Source organism: Rhea americana, unplaced genomic scaffold (genome assembly GCF_003343005.1).
Source record: "Rhea americana isolate MKP2758 unplaced genomic scaffold, rheAme1 scaffold_16, whole genome shotgun sequence".
In the NCBI taxonomy this organism is placed as follows: Eukaryota; Metazoa; Chordata; class Aves; order Rheiformes; family Rheidae; genus Rhea; species Rhea americana.
Window position 1 is genome coordinate 6,440,212 of NW_028185705.1, and position 24,682 is coordinate 6,464,893.

The following is a 24,682-nucleotide window of genomic DNA, read 5'->3' on the forward strand; positions in this document are numbered from 1 at the left end:
TTGAACAAAAGAGAGAAAGCAATAAATATCCCAACTTTGGAACCATTTTTAAGAGGTACTTTTCAAAGTGATTAAATATCAAGCAAAGCAATGCAGCACTATTCACTGTACATAAGCTACAAGACAGCATTAAATGCCACTTATCATAATGACRCAGCACAGAACAACCATTACCTCTAGAGTTTGTGTAAAAAAAATAAAATAATAAAAAAATCACAGGACAGAGGCAATTCAGTTTCCCCTCAAAACATCTCTAGATAACGCATTCATGTTTTCCTTGCAAACTTTGTTCTTATACTTTTTAAAAAAATATTTTAAATAAATACATTTTGAAAGTTAAGAGTGGAAGCTTTTTATTTGTCAATTCTAGAGACAAGACRATATCCTAAAAATTAGTTCAATCAATGCTAAATAAATAAATAAGAAAAGTAATGTCATCTAGAAACCCAGAAACTGGAAGAAGCTTCTACAGGGCAAGTCTGATCTGTAGGAAATAATTACTTCTTAAAAACAGGAGGACAAGATTGAAAAATACAGAAAACCTCAATTCAAAGGAGTCAATAATTAGGATTAATCCATTATGATACATTATTTGGCTGCATTACKCTTTTGAAAAGAGGACTTACTTTGCTGAAATCTACCCCACATAGAACAGCAYGCAAGAAACAGCACAGATTTTTGACACTGCCCAAAAACAAAAACATATTACACTGCATGTTACTCTGAATTTCTTTTTAGTGCCAATAAAAGATTCAGAGAGGTGTTCACTATCTAAGGTTTTAATCAATAAATTAATTACTCTTTTAATCTATTTGGCTATTTTGCATGCATTGATTTTTCCTTACTCTTCTTCATCAAAGTTCTTATCCACTCCAAATAACATTGATCAAATTTAATCYAGCCAACCGTTAAAACAGGCATGAAAAGTTACTAACTGCTTCTTCGCCTTTCAAACTTTGGTCTCTTGAATGCCATTTAAATTCATGAAGCAGCTAATGGAGCACCTGCCAGAGGGCGACGATACCCACACACTCACACCGCCTGCAGCCAACCGCTAATGGTTTTTAGATAATAAGACACCTAAAAACACRCTTTCTCCACCGCCTTTCAGTAACACTAGCATTAGAGAGAGTTGAGCTAAAAAATCTTTACCAGAAGCTTAAGGTGTTTGATAAATTTGGACCCTGGTTTTATTCAACTGCGCTGCTGGGTTTAACTCGCAGCTACGGGCCTCGGCAGCCACCGGCCCCCCGAGCAGGCGGTCGGGGCCGCCGCTCTCCAGCCCTGGGGCCCGACGGTGTTTTTAAGCCCCCAGCTGGAAGCAGGCGGCAGGTTTTCGAGAAGGCCGGTCGCTAAGAGCAGCCGCTCGCCTGCGGCTCTGCCGGGGGTAAGCTGTGAGAAGCGGCTTTGCGAGCCAAAAAACCCCCMAAAATCGTGGTTTTTTTATTTTATTTGAGCGTTGAACTGCAGCCCGGCGCTGCCGGCATCGCAAAGGCAGCGGCGGAGCCGCGGAAACACGCGGGAAGACGCCGGGCGCTGCCGAGGAGCYGCGGCCCCAGGGGGGTGGGAGGGAACAGGCCGCTGCGTCGCCATGACAACGGGCAGGCCCRGGCCCGGGCCCGCGCACTCACCGCCAAGGCCGCCCACGACTCCCGCGGCTCCATGCGGAGGCGGCGCCACGCCACGGCCCCCCTCAGACGGGGCAGCACAGGACAGTTCAGAAAGCACAGCACAGAACTAGGCTAACTCCCCGGCTCCAGCCGTCCCTCCCGGGTACGCGTGGGCGCAGCCATATTGCTGCCCCCTGACCCGCCGGCGCTTGCCTTCTCTGTGCCGGCGCAGAGGGCGTCGCGCATGCGCACGGCGCGCGGAGACGCCGCGGCGGAGCCGTTGCTTGGCCGTTTGCCCTTCCGCTRCCCTTAGTGCGGAGGGAGGGCAGCAGCCGCGGGCCCGGGCGGGAGGCCGGTGTTCTCCTGTTAAAGCATTAGTCCTTTGGCTGCTAAATAATTATCGTTACGTATCAATTAATTATCACTTAATGCTATTTAATTGATAGCTAGTATTCATCAAACATTCAAATACTAGATTTTTCTAATCTAAATAGATTGTTCTACTTTTTCTGATTTCCTAAAAATTTTCTAATCCAATTCGAATAAAATAACATTTTCTACCCTAAGTGTAAGTCATTTGGAGTGCTGATAAACCAATGATAAGGTAGCTATCACAGTTCCTTCCACCTGCGGCAAAGATTTGTTTAGAAAGCAAAAACTAAACACATTAGAAAAAGTCATGTGTTTTAAGAGGGAAACAATTACGAAGTCAGTCGAGGATTTGTCTTGAAGTTATGGGAAATACGGAAAAGGAAACCACTATGAACAGTGCGTGCCCAACAAGAAAACCAGCCAGTTTAAACTCAGGATCTCCTTGCCCTGAGCACGTCACTTCGGGAAACTTCTGGATGCAACAGCCGAGGCGGCGGCGATGCCTCACGCTCTCAGCGCTCAAGCACCTCCAGGCACCCTCCTCGTCACCACCTGCTGAGGAGGTTGGCAGGTAGGAAATGCTGTGCTGCCCTGTCCCATCCTGTCCCTCAGGAGTGCAGTGATTGACATGCCAGCAGAGTTGCCAACTCCAGCAAACCCCTTAGGGCTCTCCTGCGACTCCTCCGTTCCCRGGGAGAGGTGATGTTGGGAGAATCTCCGTCGCCCAAGAAGGAAGGTGCGTTTGCAGAGAAAAGGCAAAGCATATTTGAGTGAAAAGCCAGCTCTGAAGGCAAATATATAAAGAACCTGAATGTATTATATTTATCATCTTCCTTCCATGATTTTTGAGCCAGCTTCTTCGTTTTCTTGTTCTAATTTGCAATAGTTGGATCTCGTGAGTTATCAACAGTTTGTTTTGAGTTAGCCTTCACTGTGTTGGTCTAGATCACCTGCTGGTCTCATATTCAGGGCATGATCAAAGAAGTGAACTTACCTGACTTTGTTAGTGCTCGTTTTCCTATTACAGCTGTCTCAACATCTTTCCTCCAAAGCTTGCAACAAATATAAATCCTAGGAAGGCCTCTTGGGCCAACCAGACCAAGTTGACTATCCTTGGAATAAATTCCTAATAACTTTGGTTCAGTTTTCTGGAACAAGTAGGAGCCACAGAGCCACAGTTACATATTTCAGCTGTAATATTGCAGAAACTGGGATCTGGAGTTATTAAGGTAACATCCAACAGAGTACTTGGCTTTTTGAAAGAGCCCTGCTATTTAGACAGAAATAAAAATTATCTGAAATCTACTGTTTCCAGCTGGTGTTCTGGTAAATGGCTAAATAAACACAACAGCTGAAAGTTCCATATCTGTCATTAAAATAGGTACTTTGGAGAGGTATTGAGGGAAAAATTAGACATCTGCAGTAAATGATGCATACTTTTAGAGTTACTGTTATCCCCATATAATCCACTGATGGCAGCACTTAAAAACAAGACTTTATTCCCCACATGTGCCCAGGAGGTCACTTGATGCAAAAGTTCTTGGGGTCATAGCTAGTGTTTTTCATATCATTCAATGAGAAGCTTTCAAATACATTCAGTGGTGCTGCGACYCTTATTTATCACATTCTGTCAGAGCAGTGCTGCTGCATCAGAGAGGCCTCAAAGTCTTCTTCCAAACCACTGTCCTGTCTTAGATGAAGAAGTTCTGCTTAATGCTGCAGGCCAAACATTAGTCTTTGTGATAAGCCCTTCAGTGGATTCCCCCGAGCTTGTGGAGTAAGTTGAGAGAAGAAAGAGAGAGTTTTCTCATGTCCTTTCTTCCTTGTGTGAAAACACTGCGGATGCTGCCAGACATCTCTGCTGGAAGCAAAGAAGATGGGCCGAACAGAAAACCCTCGTACAGGCAAAGGAAACATCTGACTGCACCTGAAGAACAGATATGCGCAGTCTTGTACCTTCTCCCAAACCTGCTATCAGCTGTAGCTGAGACTCAGRGGCTGGAGAGTTAACCACAGAATAACCACATAGTCCCTTCAGCCCTGGCAATGCAGGTGTGATATGCCACAGGGATGAAAAGAGATGGCAGTTGTGGCAGCAGCTCTGCCACTGTCAACTCTGCCAGCACCAGAGCAGCTTGGTGGTCACCAGGTTTTTGTCTGGCAGYTGGACTTTGTAGTCATGATCACACAAGCTACAAACTGCTGCTGTACACAGATTTGCTGGGTCATTTCTCCATAGCTGGAGTCTGTCCCAGGCATGCTGAAGGCAGGCAAAAAAGTTGGTCCTTCCTAAAAGAGTCCTGCTGTTGGCAGCTGCAAGGTCTATGGGATTTGCCAGCAACTGGGCTCAAAAGGTACAGCTGCATGGGAACAGTCAGAGTCTACCACATGCCTAGACTATACAGAGCTTTCACCCTCATCTGGCATGGTCTCCTAAAGTATAATGTGATTTTTAACCTTTTTTTCACTACATAACCACTTAGTGGTCACACAGTGGAGTGCTGATTTCTCTTATGGCACATAGTATGTAGAAGTTCTTCAAGATTTTCAGTGACCTCATCCACATGACTGTCAAGCACTGGATACGTGCTCACCTTTTCTTCCTGCCTGCAGGATTTTTTTCTTCTGTTCTCATCTACTTGCACTTTGTCCTTAGCTGAATACTGCAGTCAGCCCAAAGGCATTCACCTGTACAGTCTCTCCTTTCATCTTCTTTCTCCTCAGTTCCCTCCTCCTTGCTTTCTCTGCCCTTCGCTGTATGTGGCTGCAAGCTGGTAAGAAAACACTCATAAAAACAATCATTACACCCTCAGTTCCTCACCTGCTTCCCTTCCTCAACTTCGCAGCTCCAAAAGGCCTTGGTGAAGTATAAAAAGTCTTTTTAGTACAATATGACAGAGAACATACTGCATCTACAGACACAATTTGCCACTAGTGGTACCGATACTCTGCCTTACACTATATAAAATATTAGATCACGAGGACTGTGTATCAGTCACTGATGGGTCCTCTTTATCCAGGTTTTTGGAGCACCATTTGGTATTGATTTCCAATGCTAAATCCTCCCATTGCTGGCTATTTATGTACAAACATGCATGTCTATATATATGTATATACATGCATATGCATGTACTTTTTCCCCCAGTCTCTAGCTGCTATAGGAAGTCTGACATTAGTGTCAGAAGATACATTGATCTGATTGTAACATATTAAGGCTGCTGAAGAGCAGATGTTAAAGCAGACTTTTTGGCATGTATCAGCCCCTGGCGGTATCGGTTGCACACATGTTCCAGTTTATTTATTAAAGCAATTGCTCTCCTCATTCTGTTTATTATCTTTCTCCTGGGCAATTCAGACACGTCAGAGTCAACCCCTTCCAGTCAGTCAGCCCTTCTTGGATCATCATTTTTGCTTCAGTTCAGACAACACCCTGCAGCTCTTCCTTCCTGAGAAACTGGGCCTGTCCCACTGTTGTGAAAAACAGAGGGAAATTTTTCAGCAGCAAAAATTTATCCTGGCGKAAATATAGTACATATAAAGACTCAGGGATCCCTTTTGTTTGGTACTGAGCAGATACAAAAAGGGGCCATGAAGGCTATTTGGAGGAGCATTTCAGTGATATGGCCACATATCATGGCACCCAAGAGGCTGTGATTCACTACAGAAGCACATCATGCCAACTGGAAGTCTATTAATTCAGAGGTTATGAAGAAAACATAACCTTTTGGCTGTCAAAAACCTGCTTATACAATTTTATTASAAACGGATGGCCACAGAATTGTGAAATTAATGAATAGCAAAAGGTCTTCACTGAGACTGTGTAATGTGCGTAGAGCTGCATGACTCTGTGCAATATATGACAGTGTCCCTTTCTCCTTCTGGAGATAGTGTGGTTACTGGCCTCCTTAAACACCAGACAAATGCACGAGCTAATATGAGGWCTACTGCCACATTCTCGCACAAGCATAGGGTTATTTTTTGCTACTTATTTCTGCCAAGGATGGCCCATGCTCTTGGCCACAGCTTCAGTATAATAAAATCTCAGCAGCGTACTGAGACCAAGTGGCCAGGGGCTCTTGTACAAGGAAGCGGGGTCCTGTGTCCTGTACTTATCCCTAGATTGATATTTACCACCAGCTGCACCTCGTTACCTCGTGCCCAGGGACCATAGCCCATCTGCACACATAGTAGCTATGMTACAGACTACTCTCTACTTCCCTGGCTGTTGCATGTGTTGCTGGGGGTGCCTCCTGAAAAACAAAATATGAATTAAATTATCCTAACACCTAGCCAGCAGTGGACTGCTGAATCTGGAAAGACAGGAGTTTTTCCAGCCTCTCCTTGTTTTGTTGGTCTCACTTTTGCTGCCTTAACCCTYTTGCAAAGTACAGGGGAGGCTGGTTTAAATGTGGATTTTGAATCATTTTTTGCAACTCAGACTRTAAGCTCCCCCTCACTGTTTATGGTAGTGTTCCCTGAAATACTAACTGCAGGACATTTTTATGGAAACAGATGGGGGAACCAGACAGCCAGAGATTTAATAACTCCTTTGAGTACTTAACAGCAGAAACTCTAGTCCCCAACTTCATTAAGAAAAAAAGTGATTAATGAAGATGTAGATTTTGCATAATGATAAAAAGCCTTAAACTGTAGAACTTTCTGATGATCCTCATTAACTTTGCCTGATTGGCTGCCTGGATAGTTGAAGAGTGGTTTGGGAAAGACACAAAATGTCCGTTTTAACTACTGGGTAAAGTAAGTGAAGTAACGATCCCATGGCAATGTAGTGACGTTTTCCATGTCAACACATCTTCCAGAGACTCTCTGCAGTTAGTCTTACAGCACAGCTGAATTAATCTAGTATTTCCATTTAGCACRTAAGAGAAATGGAGGAAAATCTTAATTATGCCTGCATTTGCAGTTATGGTCCAAAACCCTGCACTAGAATCACTCACATCTGTTCTCAGTTCATTTTATGGACTGATCCAATGACTTCAATTGACTCAGGAAGCAGGGCTAAGAAAAGTTTGCARCACAATGACCCTAAACTGCCCTGACAATTGTGCATTACCAAACTATACTGGAGGAACATGCTTGATGTTCCCGTACAGCAGATAGAACTGGGACACAGATTCAAATTCTTTCAGCAGCTGAACTCTGTGAGTCACTCTCCTGGTGATTTAGGGTCTTCTTCTCTTTAAAAAGAGAATTAACAGACCTAGCCTCTTGCAGAGGTTGCAGCCAGGGTTGATTAAACATAGGGTGTGCTGTCCTTTTCCTTTAAGRCTTCATCAAGTCCCACTTTGTTTACCCCTTTTGCAGGGCCAGTGGCAAAGCAAGGGAGTGGATGGAGACAACTGCTCCATGGAGAATCCCATCCGTAAACCCAAAGTGGAGACAGCTACATGAGCACATGATGCCCTTCTCCTTCAGCTCATGCTGTCCTTTCAATAAAGAAGGTGYGGACTGCAAGGGAGGAAGGCTACCTAACCTCACTCAACCTTTTTCCTCTTTTTGGTGAGTCACTGACAGCAAGTCAAATTCACAGAGATGCCCCTGGAGGGAACTGAAACTTCCCCAGAAGAGCATCAAAGAGGCATTCTGTCTCCTGTAGTGGCTCTAGGCTCGGGTACAAACCCCTGATGTTCAGCAAATTGTCTGTATGCCCTAGGGGTCTGCAACAGAAAACCCAAATTATAGAACACTATGGGTGAATGGTTTCAATAGCTTTTCCTGGGAACAGATTACTAAACTCCCCATGCAGAGAAAGGGGAGTGGTCTGTGCTTCACCACAGCTGCCCACCCATTACCTTTCCAGAAGCCTTACTGTGTCTACAGCAAGCTGAGGTCTGAGGGGATACATGCCAACTGAGGACCCATTGGGGTGCAGCTGCCCCCCCCAAGCATAGCCCAGCTGAGCTGTCAGCACCCTGCCAAAATGGCTCTGCTCCTCACTGCTCTCCTGTGGCTCATTACTCATTAGTCAAAGTTGTCAAAATGCTGTCATTCACTGACAAAGAGATGAAAATAGCAGTATTGCTCCGGGAGTGGATATTTTGCAAGACTGAGGTTACACAAGGGTTTCAGCCAGCAGCACACTTGTTTGAGTAGCCTGTCAGAATTAACTAAGCTAAACAGGCTTGTTGACAGCAGATATAAAACCGTAAGACAGAGGTCCACATCTCTCCCAGAAAATCTGTAGAGGTCCATGAACTAAGAAAGTTAAAAAGCTCTGGATAAGTGTGTTGTGGAACTCTGGCTTGTACAGCTGTTGGATACATAGCTAAAAATCTTGTATTAGAGCAGTATCAATCCAGTACTCAAATCTGCAAGTATAGATTATGTCAYAACCTGCGCAAGTGATGCAAGCCCTATCTGTAGCTAGAGCTTAATCTTCAGAYTATAATGAAGCCTAAGAGGTTATTAAACAAAATCATGTGCCTGAACATTGCAGTAAGGTGAATTTAGTCAGAGGAAGCTGGAATCTCAGTGATACTAAAGTAAGATAAAGCAGAATGGTGGGAGTTTCAGTAGTGCCTAAGCATTGTTAGGTTCCTAAATCCTGTTGGCTACAGGCACTTAGCTTTGGGCATTTTAGAATATCCCCAAAAGCATCTATCTGCATCTTCAGTCACTCAAAACACTGGACAATTGCTACTGCAGCCACAGAATCCAGCAGCTGAGCTCAAGCCCGAGAGTCAGCACATGAGATGTCGTTGAAAGAGATCATTTCTATCCTGACAGCACATGACAAGCCTGGACAGTCAACCTGCCCTGCTGCATGAGGCTCCCCTGACTTCTCCCGCTCCGTATCAGTGTTGCTCCCTGCATGCATGTCTGGTTCTTTACTGAGATACTTTAGCCCTGCTCCAGTCATGGTAGTGAGACATTTTACTTATTTTGTTTGACACTGTGCAGCAGTGAGGTAGCTGAGAGGTCCTTCCCAGGGAACAAAGGAAGGAGGCTGATGACAAGAAATTCTTGTTCACCCTCCTGTGAATTTCCAAGGTTCTCTTCCTTTTCCTTCTGTTTTATAGCAAAAGAGAATTGCCAGCTCTTCTCCTTTCAATAGGATTATCACAGCTGTTTTCCGATGTAAAGTTTCCCAAGAGGGAAAGTTTCTGATCGTTTCTTCATATTATGCCATCATGAGATGCATTGCCATTCCTGGCAGATAACCAGTCATTCTTATTCTGTTGAAGGAAAGCCATTATCTAAGGGAAACACAAGCATGGGAACACAGACTGTTTGTACATGAGGAAGGAGAAGCATATGACATGTGAATTTGCCAGATGTTACCACTCTGAATCTTATTAAAACATAACCTGTACTGACCACAACTGTGTTATCTGTATATGGAAGGAGTCCGAAGATAAGAGTTCTTACTGACAGCATTATAATAGCCTGATCACGCATCCTGCRAGCGATTCCCTGACGTGGTGTCAGAGTTTTTTGAAAATGTGCAGACTATTGACCTGGGTTTTGTTTAGTTCTGTCTGTTACCTCATCTGTCTTTATTTTCTGGAAAACAGCTGCAGTCTAAAGGAAAGATAAACACCAGGTTCCAATATTAAAGTTTTATGAAGGGAGACCGGACTTCTGTCCAGCTCAGCTGATGCCTCAAGGCATATTTTAAAGCTCTTCTGATAATACCTTGTGTTTATCTAGTTGAAAATATTCCAGGTGACATATATTATGCAAAGCTTCTCAAAATCTATTCTTTATATATTTCATATATTTTGATTTTAGAGGAGCCTCTTTTAATTCCAGCTCCCCCTTTTCTCAATCCTTCTGATCTCAGAAGTTATCAGGAGTTTGTCTTGTCAGATACCTTCAAATATTCACAATCCTGTGTGCCTTAACTGGGACATAAGGGAAACTTCACTGTCATAATAGAAATCCTGGGAGGGGGGGAAGTCTTACCCTGTTCTCCTCTCTACCTTGGGAGCCCATATTCCTCAAAGATGCCTTCAACTTTTTACCTTCACTTTTCCAGATATCAGAAGTGCTTCTGGCATACCCAGCAAAAAAAAAAAAAAAGGGGGGGGGGGGAAGGTAATGCTCTCAGGTGTGCTGTGCAGATGGAGGAGGGTAGGAGTGTTCAAGCTCAGCCCACCTGGRCTTAGAGCTGCCTGAGTTCCACTCTAGCTTAGGTGCAGAAGATGAGCCACATTAGCATCTCTCTGTCTATGCTATGATGCTCAGCCACACTTCAGGGTATAATTTTGAGTGCAGTACCAAGCCAGCATGTCATGCAGGTAGGGAGAGTGCCTGTACTTGCTCCTCAAGTGCAGTTTGCCAGTGTTGGAATGGTAAATGGGACATCTCACCATTCTGGAAGGACACGTTCCTCTCTTTTCCCAGGTTATCTGACACAGCTGGTGCATTCTGGAAATGCTTACATCACATCTACCAGCCCAGGTCCACATACAATCTGTGCCTCTCGTACAACATGCCACAGTAGATGCGGGAGACAAGTTCATCTCCCTCTTCTAGATGACATCCAAGTCCCCTGTTCCCACCTCTCTGCAGAGCACCCAGACCTCGAGCTGCAGGCACTCTATTTTGGAGTGTTATGCCACACAAGGAATTGCCTGCAAGGGAGCAAAGGAATCTCAGAGGACGTATGCAAAGGGAATATCTGAGCTGTGGATCCYGTTGCAGGAGAAGGCAATGCAACCACCTGCAGCAGTGGAGCACCAACTCCCTCTTGCAAGGGAGCAGCAGAGCACTRTGTTCAGCTCCAGACTTGAGCGCCTTGCAAGCGGCAGTAGCAATAGCCAGATCTCCAGCATCTAAGCACCTTTTCTTTTTGCAGGGGTAAAGCTGAATATTCCCACACATGGGCTTGGGCCCAAGCTCTTCTGAAGCCTGCAAAGCCAGCAAGTGCCGTCAAGTGTCTGCCTATTTATTCTTTGTTGTCTTTTACAGGAAACAATATGGGGAGGCTGTGCCAGAAATACAGATACTGTAATTATTATTTCTGTTATTATAGAGTAAACACAAGAGCTTATTATCTTAATGTCAGGTCAGCTCTGTACCCTGCAATGCATCAATCAGGAAGTTCACACATGAGAGAATTGCACTCATACTCTCATTTTGTCCTTGTCCACAGATGTAGGGCTGCACTGATGAGGCCTAATCAGGCACGTGAGTCAGTAACAGGGAGAGGTATCATTTCTCTGTACATGGAATAATCAGCTCCAAGTTAAATGTGATGCTTTAAAGTGATTTGTATCCATTCTCACCCCCACCCTCTCAGTCTAATTAACTCCTCTAATAGAATTAATCAGCACACTAAATATGAGACTCACTAACAACTAAAAAAACCAAACCACTATCAATTCCAAAATACAATTACACTGACAAACTCAATTACATGCTTCAGTCGCTTCTGAAATTACCCACTGATATTGGACTGTGCACAGTTTAAGTTTCATTGTTAAAAGAAATCATAAACACTTTCTAAATCATGCAATGTTTACAGAAATACACAGAAGCACAGCTTTTATTACCCATGTGGCAAAATTAATTTGACACATTGAAAGCAAATGAATAGAGCTGGAGGACTCTATTCTTGCAGTATTCCTCCCACCAATACAATTTACATTGGGGAAACATCTAACACATTAACCTGATTAGACTCTGATGTAGGTAAATAGCATTTCAAAGGAAGGGTATAGGAATCTAAATGAAGATTCTTTTTGTGTTTGAATGGGAAACATCAATTACTGCATTTCTAACTATTCATTGAGTACAAAGAAACCATTTCACTAAGTAGATTTTTGCCCCTGACATCAGCAAAACTTTTGCAGCAGGAACAGTCCACAATATGTAATTATGATCTTGGCTTTAGTCTTTTAAGTATGTGGTGAACTCTTCAGCTGAAAATAAATTACAGTCAGCTTTCATGATGTGAGGTTAGCTTAATTTGCAAGTCAGAAGAAAAATGTTGCACTTTTTCCTAAATATACAGCTAGATCAAAGTTCATTTTGATCTGAAAACACACAGAGAGGCTTCCTGAACTTTTATTCTTTTTGGTCGTACACAACTTTTACCACCCCTGCTTCTCAGTTTCATTTATTTTCCAAGTATGATACTGGTCAAACAATAATATTTCTAAGGTAAGAGATAGAGTGCTCTTGCTTACAATTAGGCACAAGTAGATGAACATTAAAGCTCCAGCCCAGCAAAGTGCACACTGAAACTTAGACAGAAGTGTCCTATTGAAAATATACTCCTGTACTTAGCAAGACCTTAAATACCTTGAGACAATGAATTAACAGTAATTTTCAGGCTTAACAATTAAAAAGTGGCAGTCACTGATTAGGAATTTCTCATCTCAATATGGGAAGCTCCCTCAGGGAGCTGCTGCTGCTCTAAGCTTTTGGAGAAAGCTTTCGGCACTTCTGGGAATGCTCCAGGCAGGCAAGCAACACCCTGCCACATCTCACTTCCCACCAATCCCAGGAAACAAGGAAACACCTGGAACATCAGAAGTGTCAAAAATCAACCAGGTGTGCAAGTTTTAACCAAGATATGTTAGTGTTAGATGTCAGGTAGACACATTCAGAGACCTGGTACCTGCACCATTGGCTCTTTTTCTTTGGGCACTGGGATAACAGTGGAAAGTTATCTTTGCACCTGTGTGTTTGAATGGACAGATCCCACAGCCATGATCTGCAAATGCCCACTGCCAGGCTCCCGTTCCATCCCACACTGGCTCCCTAGCCCTAAAACAAGAGAAAAAAAACATATCACGTGTAGGGAAGTGCCAACTGCAGTACAATGGCTGACCTGCATTAGTGAGCAAGACTTTCTCCTTCCTTTTCCCTTAAAAACTGCTGATCTTTGTCATACAGCGAAATGATAGAGTTAGGAACATGACAACAGAATAGAAAGGGGTCTCCAGAGGGTCCTAAGCCCATGCTCTTCTGGGAAAGGTCTCCTGTGATTTTTGGTATTCTGGCAAGCCCATTTCTTTCATGGTAGCCAATGCACCCCATAACCATGCTCTGCTCCCCTTCCTGCTGGGACAGTTCCCTTCATGTGCGGCCCAACATTTTATATCCATCTACTTTCCATTATTCTCTTCTTCCATTTCCAGTATTTAAAGGTAGCAAAGCAGTAAAATACATTTGATTCTAAGCTACATGTTTGCAGCCCCATAGCCTCTCCTGTTAGAAGTGCTATAGCACAACCACATGATCTCGATGCTGAAGATTTGTGCTCGGATAAAGACAAATTGGCAGTATGAAATACAGTGCTTTCGCAAAGTGTTACTTCTGCTGGAACTACAGAATAAGACTCACTTTGTGAACCAACTAGTAGGTTTTGCGCTTCCATCAGGGGAATATCATACATCAAACTGAAAGCTTTCAGAAAGATTGGAGGTGGTTAGGTATTCTGCATCCAGACCCCTTCCTTATTAATTCTGCGCATTTCTCCAGTCACTAGTGATGCATTAGATGACACTTGCAAAGGATTACAGACCTGATACAATATTAGATAAAAATTACAAGTGAAAGCTATTTTACTGCTATTTATTTTCATCAGCTAAGCATCGCTCTCCTAAATGCCATTCTAAGTTGGTCGATACCAGCCTTTCAGGCTGCTGAAAAGTTTTGTAATTCTTTTCTCTTCATAGCTTATGTATAGAAATCAATACTAGTTTGCAATTTGTTGAAACTGAAAYGGTCAGGGTGCTAGTAATATATGCTTGATTTCTCCTTTCATTCTATTCCCAGTCTCTCAGCAGAGTGAAAATTGGATTCATTTTTCAGTCATTCTGCAATATCTCACAATTAAAAACAGGTTATTTCCATGTCCCACATTATACATATATGTGTGTGTGTGTATTTATATATGTATATATATATATATATATATAAAATAACTTCACATGATATATATACACTGAAGAAAGCAAGCAGGAACATGCTTGTACACTCACTGGGGTCAAAAGAAACTTCTCTTTGATTCAAGGGAAGCTGGAAGAAGCTCCTTCCCCAGCCAGTACATCTAAAATAATCCTAAATAACCTAAAATAATTGGTCAGTAGGGAATGAAAACAACTTAGCCTCTTCTGCTTCAGCACTGCTATTAAATTCTTCTGTTCCTGGAAGTTTAATGGTATATCTGGATTTTATTTTTTATAAGTACACCCATATTAACTATAAAATAAGCCTTGAAAACTTTCACTTTCCAAGGAAAGAGAAACAAGTGAAAAGGGAAGGTCTTACACAGTGCTGGGGCTTGACTATGGAGGATACAAGTTATTTAAATTTCTGGTCTGCCTCCTTCAAAGCAGAGGCTTGAACTTAAAGCGTATTAGAGTCCTAAAAACAATGAACGCAACTCAGTGAGTATATGACGATTTATGCAAGATAAAACATACAAGCATGATCACAGATGATTAAATTACCATGACTTCATGGGTTATAGTCTGTCCGTCTAAATGTGAAATAGGACAACTTCACACATTAGCCTAAAAGTTAATATACTTCCATAATTTTAGGGAACACTTGGTCATACTTTTGCTCCAAGCTGGGAAAAGGAGGGGCTAGCATGTATTCAACATCCTATTGACTCCAATCATCAAGATGGTCCAGGGACTGGACTTCTCTTTTGATCAGAGTTTTTACTTGTACCTTCAGAAATCTGTATTCTACCAGTGTTTCTGCTAAATCGGTAACACTCAGGAATAGCTAATTGCAAAATTATTCATCAGATTTAAGATCACTGGTGGAAATCAAGGGGGAATTTATTACCAGCTTCTGTATGTATGAACATCCCCAGAAGCAAAGTGTACAGATTTCACATTTAATAACATATCCACATCATGACCGTTTCATCTTGAATATGGTATTTTAAGGTGCAAACGCTACTAGAATAGAGCTATGGTTTACTGTCACTGCAATGTCAAACGTCCATTGAAATGTTTCTGGACTGAGACTACCATCTAGTGTCCTGGTGACAAACTGCAGCTTCTTCAGGGGAAAAATGTGCAATGCAATCATTTGTTCATTACTATAATTGCATTATCAGAAAGAATTAATCTCCTGAGACACAAGTACAAACAGAAGAGAGACTGAAGGCCACAAAATGCCATCTTACCACTTGAACTAGGATAGGAGAGTCAACTAGGCTTATGATCCTGAAAAAGAAATAGTGAACCAATTTAATACATCTTGCAGACTGTGCTGCACATGGCACTGGCCATTTCATGGCAGATCACAGACTTTGGCAAAACTAGGCTATTTAAGTGAGACTCTCTGCTCACCTCCCACCCCAAAATAAATCAATCAATAAATCAAATGACTGCAAAGACACTAGGCTGCCCAAAGAGGGAGATGACTCCTGTGCTCTGGCCAGGCTGCTGCAGGGGAGACTGGAGCTATCCCCTGCCTTTGACTTTTATTGAATTACTATTTACTTTCTACTTTGTACTTTTAAAAATAATTTCAAAATAAAAGAGCAACAAGATGATCCTCTTTCTTTCTACTATAGTTTTTTTTTTGTTTTTTTTTTTTTGCTTTGAAATTACCCTGAAAAGTACGAGAAGGCCCCCTTTGAACTACAGTCTCTTGTGCCTTTCCAAATCCTCTCAACTCACCCACTTACAGTTTTGATGTAACAGTTTGCTGTAACAGCACTTTCAACTAGAAAAATATTCCATCAGGGACTGTTCAGGTAGCTCTACTTCATTGCCAGTATTGAATGAGSTGTGACAAACTGTGCCATGCCAGGCTCGTTATATACATCTTCCGCTGAAACCATTGTAGTTCAGAGAAAGCCTTTAACCTGCTGACAGCAAAGAGCCATTATATTACTTTCGATGCTGAAGCCGTAATGATATTCTTCAGATTATTGACACAATAATTTCAGTGTTACAAGGGCCCTGGACATCCTCCGGCTGAAGATGTCAATGTACTTCAACCATTTTTAGAGTACCTGCCTTTCATCTTCAGCACATATGTTCTCTAGTAGACTCTGCATAAATCTGAAATTTCTCTTACAGCTCAGACATCCAAGCTGCAATCCTCAGCAAATTCTTTGCAGACTGATAAGGCCCTTTGAAAATTAAAGCTACCCAGTAACAAGGGGCAAAATACGTTTTGTTGCCCCAGGATAAGAGCTAAACTGTTCCTGCTGCAAAGAGGTAGGGATAAAGCAAAGGGATGGGTCATGAGAGAGCAGGGCCTCCTGCTCTTACTGCTGCAGGGGGAAATCATAGACACTAATAGACACTGACCATCTGCTTCCCTATGTTAGAGCCAGGCCTGCCATTTATGCAGGAAGTTTCAACTCATACTTGAGTTTGAAAATGTTTTTTTAGTCATGTTAAGTATCATAATCCAACTCCCTCCAGTGCAACTAAACTTTGTTGTTGTTGTTCTAGATAGTCACACTCAGGTGTCCTTCTTGGGATGCTGYTAATCCAGCAACTTGGCAAAAGCTCAGTCAGAGTAACTTAGGATGCTTTATAAAGCCAGCCTACAACATTCATTGGAAAAATATTTTAGATGCCAACGCACAGCAGGTGTTCTCATGAAATCATCCTCCTTTACAAAAAGTTACTGGAGAAAATGAAATAACCAGCATCTAAAACTAAGGAGTCCTGGTTTGGTGAGTAGGAGGCTTGGGTTTGGCTCCTTGCTCTACAGAGAGATTTAGTGTCCCTGCCACAGCCCACCCCACCCGTAAGATGCAAAAAAGACAGTACTGTAAAGGACACAGATTTCTAGATAGAATGTGTTACCAATGGGCTGACATTGATTTCTATTATAAAGAAATAACATATACAATGATCTATCTAGTTTGTGAGAGCAGCTTGGCTAAACAGGGCATCCCCAGCTCTTTCACAGCCTTACTATTATCACGTTTGGTTTAATTCTGCTAATAACTCCAGTATTACCACAACAGCCTCTTCTAGTGTTATCACAGCAGAGACAACAGGAGAGGTTGAACAGTAAGTATTCTGGTGTTTCTGCAGCGGAAACATCCCATTTCCAAACTCATCCTGTTGTATTGCTTCATTAACAAAGAATGTGTGCCTGAATGTCATTGCAGGCCAAGGAAGCTAACTGCCAGCCAAGAACACAGTGTCAGAGCAGCAAGGCAGTCCTTAGAGTTAATGTAAAGGGCTTTAAAGAAGAGCAGGACAGAGGCAATGCCCTTCTGCTCTGTTCAGAAGTGTGAAAATTTAGAAAAAAAAAATCAGGACTGACATGTAGACAAGTGCTTTTCTCAAATGCAAAACTGACACTATTGACATCTAAACATGATGGCTTTTTTTCCTCTTGACACTAGYTATATAGCAGCAGCCAAGAAAACCCTTTTAGAGGAAAGTGGTTTTATTGATTTAAGAGAACTTATTTGATGGGTTTGTCACCAATATTTTCTTTCACCACAGAAAATCCAGGTATCAGTTGAACCTGAGAGGCCATACAGACTGTATCTGCTAACCTAGGGTTGATATCACCAGTTTTTCCTGACTGTTCTCTCTCCTTCCTTTCATCTATCTATTCTCAACACCCTTGGTACTGAGACCCAGACAAGCTCATTGTCCTCAGCTCTTGTAATTCCCAGCACTGATTGGGTTAGGAAGGCTGACTGATGACTTCAGAGCTTGAAATCAAGAAGAGAGTTCAGACCGATAATTTGAGAAAACAAACACAAGAGAAAGGAGTAGCTCTAATCCAGCCATGGGGCAGGAACACTATTACAACCTACCTACTCTTTCTAAAACCAGGATTGGACAGTACTAAGAAGCAGAGGATACGAGCTTGTATTTGTTGAAACCAGGACAAACTACTTCCTCACACATAGAAATAGCTACAAGAATTTTCTTCATGGAAATGCTCTGTAGGGGCATTGACTGGAAGGCAAGGACAGCTGACACTCATCTATCCCTCCCCGTGCTTCCATATGTATGGGGAGCTTAGAGATTGCAAAGGCTAGTACTCGTGTTCATCCTTGTATTTGGGTACCCTCAAAATCTGGGAAGTTATACAGAGCTGTCTTCTATAAACAACCAAGCACAACTCAAAACTGAAGTGACAGGGTTACCTCCTACAAATCTATAAGAACAGATAATCTTTCATTAAAAAAGAATCCCTAGAAAAGGCTTAAGATGAGCCTGTACAAGAACAGAGATATTCTTGTACTACAAGCAGAGCAGCAACTAGCTCCTTCAACCTGGAAGCTAATCACTTCCTTCCCTCTTCCCCCCCTCCCCCCAGATTTATTGCCCCTTGATACTTGACAGTGAAGAGAACCCTTACCTATTAATCTGAGCAGCTATCATTTCCATGCTCTAAAAAGCAGCATACTGTACTACAGCCTCCTCAGCTGTATAAAACTTCTGGTTTGTAACAGAGATTATCACCACTGAGACTAGCAAACCCTCCTAAGGCAACTAGGCTCAGCTTCCTCTGTAATAAAGCCCTTATCCTTCTCATCCTCAGCTGATCTCAATTTTTGAGGATTCAAAAGCTGATTAAATTCATTAAGCTAGCTGGGTGGGGCAAGGCAGTCCCTTGAAAAGGTGAGTGGAAAGCATTCTCTCTTTTTTTTTTTGTGAGCAGGAGTAGGAGCAAAGAGAGGCTCTAAAGTAGAATGAATCCCAGGAACTAACTGCTGAGCTAGAGTGGCAGTTGGATTTAAGTAGAAGAAAAGGACTTTGAAAAGGAATAGAAATCTAGGGAGAGCTTCATAAGAAAGCTCTTCTTTCATAAGAAAGTAGGATGAAAGGTAGAGTGGGGGTGGGGTGGGAGATCTTTGTTTTATGCTTTCCTAATGCTTAGTGTGCAAGTGTCATTTGTGTCCCCCTTAAAAAGTATTATAGGACAGTGCATCTGACTAGAATTGCATTAAGCAAAGACTAGCTGGATGCAAGATGTCTTGACAAATATTGGCTTATCTCCATTAAGAGAGCAGCTACTCTAGGCAAGAGAAGTACTGTAAATACTATGTCTTTGAGTTTTAATAGGGCATTTGATGTATGGCCAGGTGGGCAGAGCAGAGACTAGAGGAAGAGCTGTAATGTGAATTAGAAACCCATTGAGAAGAGAAGGCAACTGATAATGTGGGGAGAGGCATTCCAGAGAGGCAGGTCACTARCAAGTATTATTTCTGCCTAGGGCTCCTGAAGTAGCCCTAGAGTGTGAAGTCTTGAGGACAACCAGGGTAGAGATCAGGGCAACCTGGCATCCCCAACAAYGCAGAATGGATGAATCCAAGACAGCTAAGAGGAGGTACTGGTAACCCAGCTGCACCCTTTTGCAACTTTTGTTTAAGGAAGTATCCACCAATACCAAGGTTAAGTAAGTGTTTGAAAGGAGTTGTATGATGAGATTTTAAATATGCTTAAAGGGTTTGTCTAAACCCCTCAGCTCCTCTGAGAGGAGCAGACTAGTTCCCTTCTGCAGTCATTTGGTGCTTGCTGGAAGGCTCAGGGCCCTTGGGGAACCCTTCATGGTGGTAGGAGCATCAGTACAGCCTCTAGTTTCATTAAAGCAGCCTGGAAAGAGCCTGGCTTCATGCAGCACTCTGTCCTGTATCCCAGGCTCCATTGGTTTCTCTGAGACTTTCCATGTGCAGGGAGAGAGAGGGCAGGCAATTCTGTGCTTGTACTCCATGGGAATTGCTCACTGCTCTGCAAATATATTACAGCATAAGTAATCTGTGTTGACTGACTTGTGTGTTATTTTATCTAAGTTGCTGAGTGGGATTTAAGATTGCTGAATAGGGAATTTGCAGCTGAAGGAATTTGTTAAGGTTGAACCCCCAGGTGTGTCTCTGGGCCATGCATTTGTAATTGTCCCTGAGGCAGTGAATGCTGCCTGGCCTCTAAGGCTTTGCTTTCTATCTGCCTCACATAGGAGGAATAAACACTGAAAAGTAAAACAGAAACTAAGCACAAAAACAGAAAAGAAAAAAACCCAGCCAAATAGCTATAGCAAGCTATGTTAATTAGGGCCCAGACAGAATCTGTCATGCACTAACACCAGGTTTCTAAAAGCTGYTGTAGGAGAACATTTTGCCCTGCTTGAGGTCCCATCCTACTGCACTTTATAATGGATTGCTGATGAATAACAAGGCTTAGTCAAGCAGTCTGCTGCCCTGCTTAAAGAGTGCCAGCGTGAGCGCAGCAGGCTGGGAAAATCAGGTGGCTGCAGCTGCTGTCTCAATCATGGCAGGAAGGAGTGGAGCGCTTTGGAAGCACTGGTACAGGCTCGTGCGGCAGGAGAACTGGGATAAAGACATTGGTTGTGTCTGTTGGGGCATGATGAGGACAGAATGGGACGAAGCTTCGGGGTTGTGGCACAGAGGATAGCTTTATACCAGGGCAGAGAGGGAGCTGGGCAGTAGTGAAAGGTGCACCCCTGGAGAGCGGGGGATGTAAGGTTAGTGCTAACATGGGGCACAGGGTGGAAGTTGTCCATGGGAGAGAAAGCTGTGGTCATGGTGGTTACTCGGGGTTGGCATCTGGTCAGTGGCAGCCCCAAACCCTCGCTTTGCCTTGCAGATCATTGCTCCCTTGTCCATTTGCTTATGCCAGTACTGAAAGTTCAGACAGGCTATTGCTGAGCAGCAGCATTTCTCATAGTGGCAAAAGAAGAAAAATAAAAGGCTACTCATTTATTAAATTTTTGCTGTCCTGCTGAAAAATGGGACACTCGATTTTCTGTTTTGCAGTTATGGTAATCCTTGGGCACCAGCAGTCAGCTTGCTCATGGTCTGGAGATGCTCACCTCTCCCTGCTGACTTGTCTTCGAGTTTGCTCTGTCTCCTGCTCTGGAATGAGTACCTCCTTCATATTCTAATTGGGTTTCTGTTTTGAAGGCCTAAGTGAGAGGTATGTAGTCCTCTTGATGACTTTCTATGCTACTTTGAATTTTGGCTGAAGGTGTGGGGATGAAAGGGAAGTTGGAGTTGTCCTGAGCTTGTTCAGACAGCCCTAGCTCCCTGTGCAGCACTCTGAACACCTCCAAAAGACGGTCACTGCTGCTTTTAATTTTCAAGCTTTGGGGAAGCTGATATAGCTCCATGGCCCCTAGACTGGGTGCTGAAATGAGCTGACCAGGGATAGTGTGCTCAAAGCAGACATTGGTTTGGGAGGTTAGGAGCAGCTCCTTCCACCCCTGTAACCAGATAAGCTCTTGGGGGCTCCCAGAAGTTGAGCTCTTGGTCTGAGGCAGCTCTGCTGCCATTAACGGGGTGATTTGCTCTTGTAGAATTTCAGCTCYGCTCCTTTTTCTTCTCTTTATACTCATGAGCAGCTTCTGGGGGAGAGGGAGGTTGTTTGGAAGAAGATGCTAGAAAAGTAATGTTTTTGACTTGAATGTTACYCTGGCACTCTGACTACATGTTGTAGTACAGCCCTTCAGACTGTGCCCCTGCAAAATCAGCCCTGCTGTCAGTCAAAGGCAATTTACTTTAAGTTTTGTAGTGGGTAGCACTCAGGCTTTGGTCTTTGAGCTCACTGTGACTGAATGCTTTTGAGAAAGCTTGTGAGTGACACTATCCAGAGTTTCAAGCACTTTTCTGTGCATTGAATGCCATGTTCTAAATGCTTAAATGGGAGTTGGATCAGGTTCTCAGCATGTTTAAAAAAAAGTGTGAGTATCTCAGCTGGAAAGATTGCTTTAACTTTCACAGTGAAGACTTTGGTTAGTTAAGAAGTGCAATTCCAAGAGTCAGAACTAGATGTTCTGACATCCTGTTTCTCCTGTCATTTTATTTAATAATCCATTGCCCCTTGGTTAATAGCTTTCTCCTTGATTAGCCTTTTAAAATCAAAGCTTCACAGCTTTATCCCTGACATGCCATATATTCTAAAATGAGGGTAATGAATCGTGYAGTGGGTTGATGTACTCTCTACTGTTTAGAAAAAGTTCCACATCAAGGAAACACCTTGGCTTTTGAATTGAGTTGTCAGTATACTGTCAAGATTTAGAGGAGGAAATGCTGAGGATCCTAATAATGTAATTGGGGTTTACTTAGCTCTGAGCAGAATACAAATCTGCGCAGGCCATTGCAAAAGCAAAGCAAGGCTCACAGAGGCACCTCTCCGGGCATGAGATGTGCTGGTTGCAATGCCTCAGGTGAGCACTTGGCATGAGATTGCAAATGAAACCTGCTGGTTTTTGCCACTGCCTGTATGCTTACAGACCTGACAAGGTTTAATGCAATGCCCCATTACCAAATCTTCCCAGTAAAGTATGAACCCTCCAGTGAGGTCTTTGTGGTTTTTGGCTTTCAGCCCAGCTGAGCATGGTTTTCCTATCTTGAGTTTCTCCCATGGAATGTTACTTGCTGCCACATCCTTTCCAGCTCACCTCTTCCATGCTGTCGTGCTTCTCAACGTTGCTCACAGAAAGCAAGGAGCACCTAAGCTTTCTGCTCATCAGCTCCCTTGCCAAACATGTGCCTCCAGACCAATTGCTCTGCAAGGGCAGGTCCTTCTCCAAAGCAGCTTGTGTAGTTGCCAGTCCATCACCCTTCCTACATCTCTCACTTTCCTCATYACCGTAACAAGACAGCTAAACAGTGATGAGGCAGATGACTTTATACTGCTCTGTTCAGATCATCTGCTCCCTCCTAATCCTTTTTCCATGCTGATCTCTTGGCAACTGCATGCAACTTCCTTGCTCTGGTCTGTATTCCTGTCTTTCCGCCCCAAATCCTAGGTCTGCTCTATGAACTCTGCATCATCTGTTAGTGCTGCAGGGAACAACAGCATTTTTTTGATTGCTAGCCTTTTCTAATTCATCTAACAAGGTTCCTGAACTAGCCTGGAGTCTCCAAGGGCTGCCACAAACCAATGTAGCTATGTCAATAGGGCTTTTTTTCTATGGCACCTTCCAAACTCCTGCTGTTTAGAATGTTCTGAATTGTGATTTTAGTGAGAGATGCTGGGTTTTTTTAAGGCAGGACAAATACAATTTGGGCTCCAATCTTGAGCAGCAAGGAGAGAAATGTTAATTCCACTCTTAAATATGGTCATTATCCTTCTACAAAAAAGCAGAAATGAGAAGCATTACTCTTCTTTGCCACTAGATGCAGCTCATGCTGCATTATAAACTGGTTTGGCATCATTTTCTTTTCCAGCTAGACTTTGCTGTTAAGAATGATATCCCAGGTGTTTCTGTGTGTGTCTGMACACACGCATGTGTGCGCTATGGGAGGAGGAGAGGGAGAAGGGGCGTTGAATCCTTATCTTAAAACCTTCCTGTTTCTCTGCCAAATCTTTCTACAAATTTTGTTYCCTGCTGCATAAACCGTACCCATTTTTGAATGCCCAGTTGTCACTCCTCCCCCTGCTACCATACAGAGGTATATTCTGTTGTGAATAGCCCTCTTGGAGCTAATGGGGTAGAAATCAGGTGGGTAAGTGGGGAACACGTTGATTTTTCAACCTCAAGTTGAATACAAAATTTCACGTTGAGCTCTTCCCCCCCCACGCCCATTTCATTTTCCCCAGTAGCTTTTATACCGCAGGTGTTGCATTTACATGCTGCCTGTCGGAGCCGACAGAATTCCGGGGAAAGGAGGGTCCTGATCATATCACAAACAGGAGGGAAATCTGAGCATAGGGTTGAGGAGCACATTGTGGGGATGATGAAGGAAGGAGAACTTTGGGGTTGGGTCCCAGGGTTTGTTTTATGTCCCCTGCTGCCTGATGCAACGGGATTAAAGCAAGTATCCTTGGAGAAATAGAGAAGCTGCATCCAGCAGCTGCTGACAGAACTGTGATTAAAGGCTGTTTGAAGCTCTGTGAAAAGAGATGGAGAAGAGCAGAAATCCGGYTGCCATTACAAAAATGAAAACTGCTAAAAGCTAGACTGGAGATGGCTGTCAGAAAGAGACTTTGCCACAGAACCAAAAGACCAAACCTATAGGGGTCCTTTTTATTCTAAAGGCTGCAGAGCTTACCCGAGTATGGGATGTCCCATCTCCCTGCTCAGCTCAAGAGTTTAAAAGTGCTTTGCTGGGGTAACAGTGTTGGCAAATGTCTGGCCAAGCAGGCAATTCACCATTTATTGCATAAAACTTTCCCTAATTTCCTCTGCTTAAATAAGCTTTTTTTTTTTTTCCTCCCCTGGAAGATGTTACTTCCTTCCCCACCCTTGCTCCCTCTAGGTGAGCACTCATTCCTTCTTTCCCTTTTGCTTTTTTTGAGGAGAAAAAATAGCAGAAATATCTTTGTGTTATCTCCTCTTGCATRTTTGAGACATGCTCACTTTGCAAGGCTCTTGGCTTTTGGCTGGTCTGTATCTGCACAGTATATGGAATCTGGGCATGCTTGGCACTAAGACTCATTGTCACCCCCAAGGTGATGGTGTATACAAGCCCTAGCCACCATTCAAGCTGGATCAGCTGAGCTCTGCTAACTGCCCTGGAACGTAGGATGTGTAACTGGCTCTCATCATGGATGAATATTGCTTATGTGAATATTATGAGACTGCTCTTGATTACGATATTTCTTTTTATGTGACATATAAGTTATTGGCAGGGTCTGTGTGCACTTGCAGAGAGCAGTCAGAGGAAGGCCTATAGGCTTGGTGATTTTATCTTCTCTTTGAACACAGCGAGATGTTCATATTAAGCAGTTACCTTTTGGGAGAAGCAGCAAGGTAGCTGCTAAATTAGTTCTACGTGTTTTTTTTTGGTTTTCTTTTTTTTTTTTTTT

The 24,682-nt window shown here is 43.1% G+C and overlaps 1 protein-coding gene and 1 long non-coding RNA gene across 4 annotated transcripts in view; one reads left to right on the plus strand and one right to left on the minus strand.

Annotated features, from left to right (window-relative positions):
- SLC25A26 (solute carrier family 25 member 26) overlaps positions 1-1,809 on the minus strand; it is a 91,299-nt gene extending 89,490 nt beyond the window's left edge. For all 3 annotated transcript variants that reach the window (XM_085300100.1, XM_085300102.1, XM_085300099.1), the window contains exon 1: positions 1,632-1,809. In XM_085300100.1, the coding sequence (XP_085156226.1) occupies positions 1,632-1,664 (33 nt within the window). In that variant the 5' untranslated portion in view covers positions 1,665-1,809. The remainder of the gene's footprint in view (positions 1-1,631) is intronic.
- A 128-nt stretch (positions 1,810-1,937) lies between these two features.
- Positions 1,938-24,682, plus strand: part of LOC146598611 (uncharacterized) — a 24,338-nt gene continuing 1,593 nt past the window's right edge. Inside the window, exons 1-2 of the long non-coding RNA XR_014895236.1 lie at positions 1,938-2,553; positions 7,305-7,499. This is a non-coding gene — a long non-coding RNA (uncharacterized LOC146598611). The remainder of the gene's footprint in view (positions 2,554-7,304; positions 7,500-24,682) is intronic.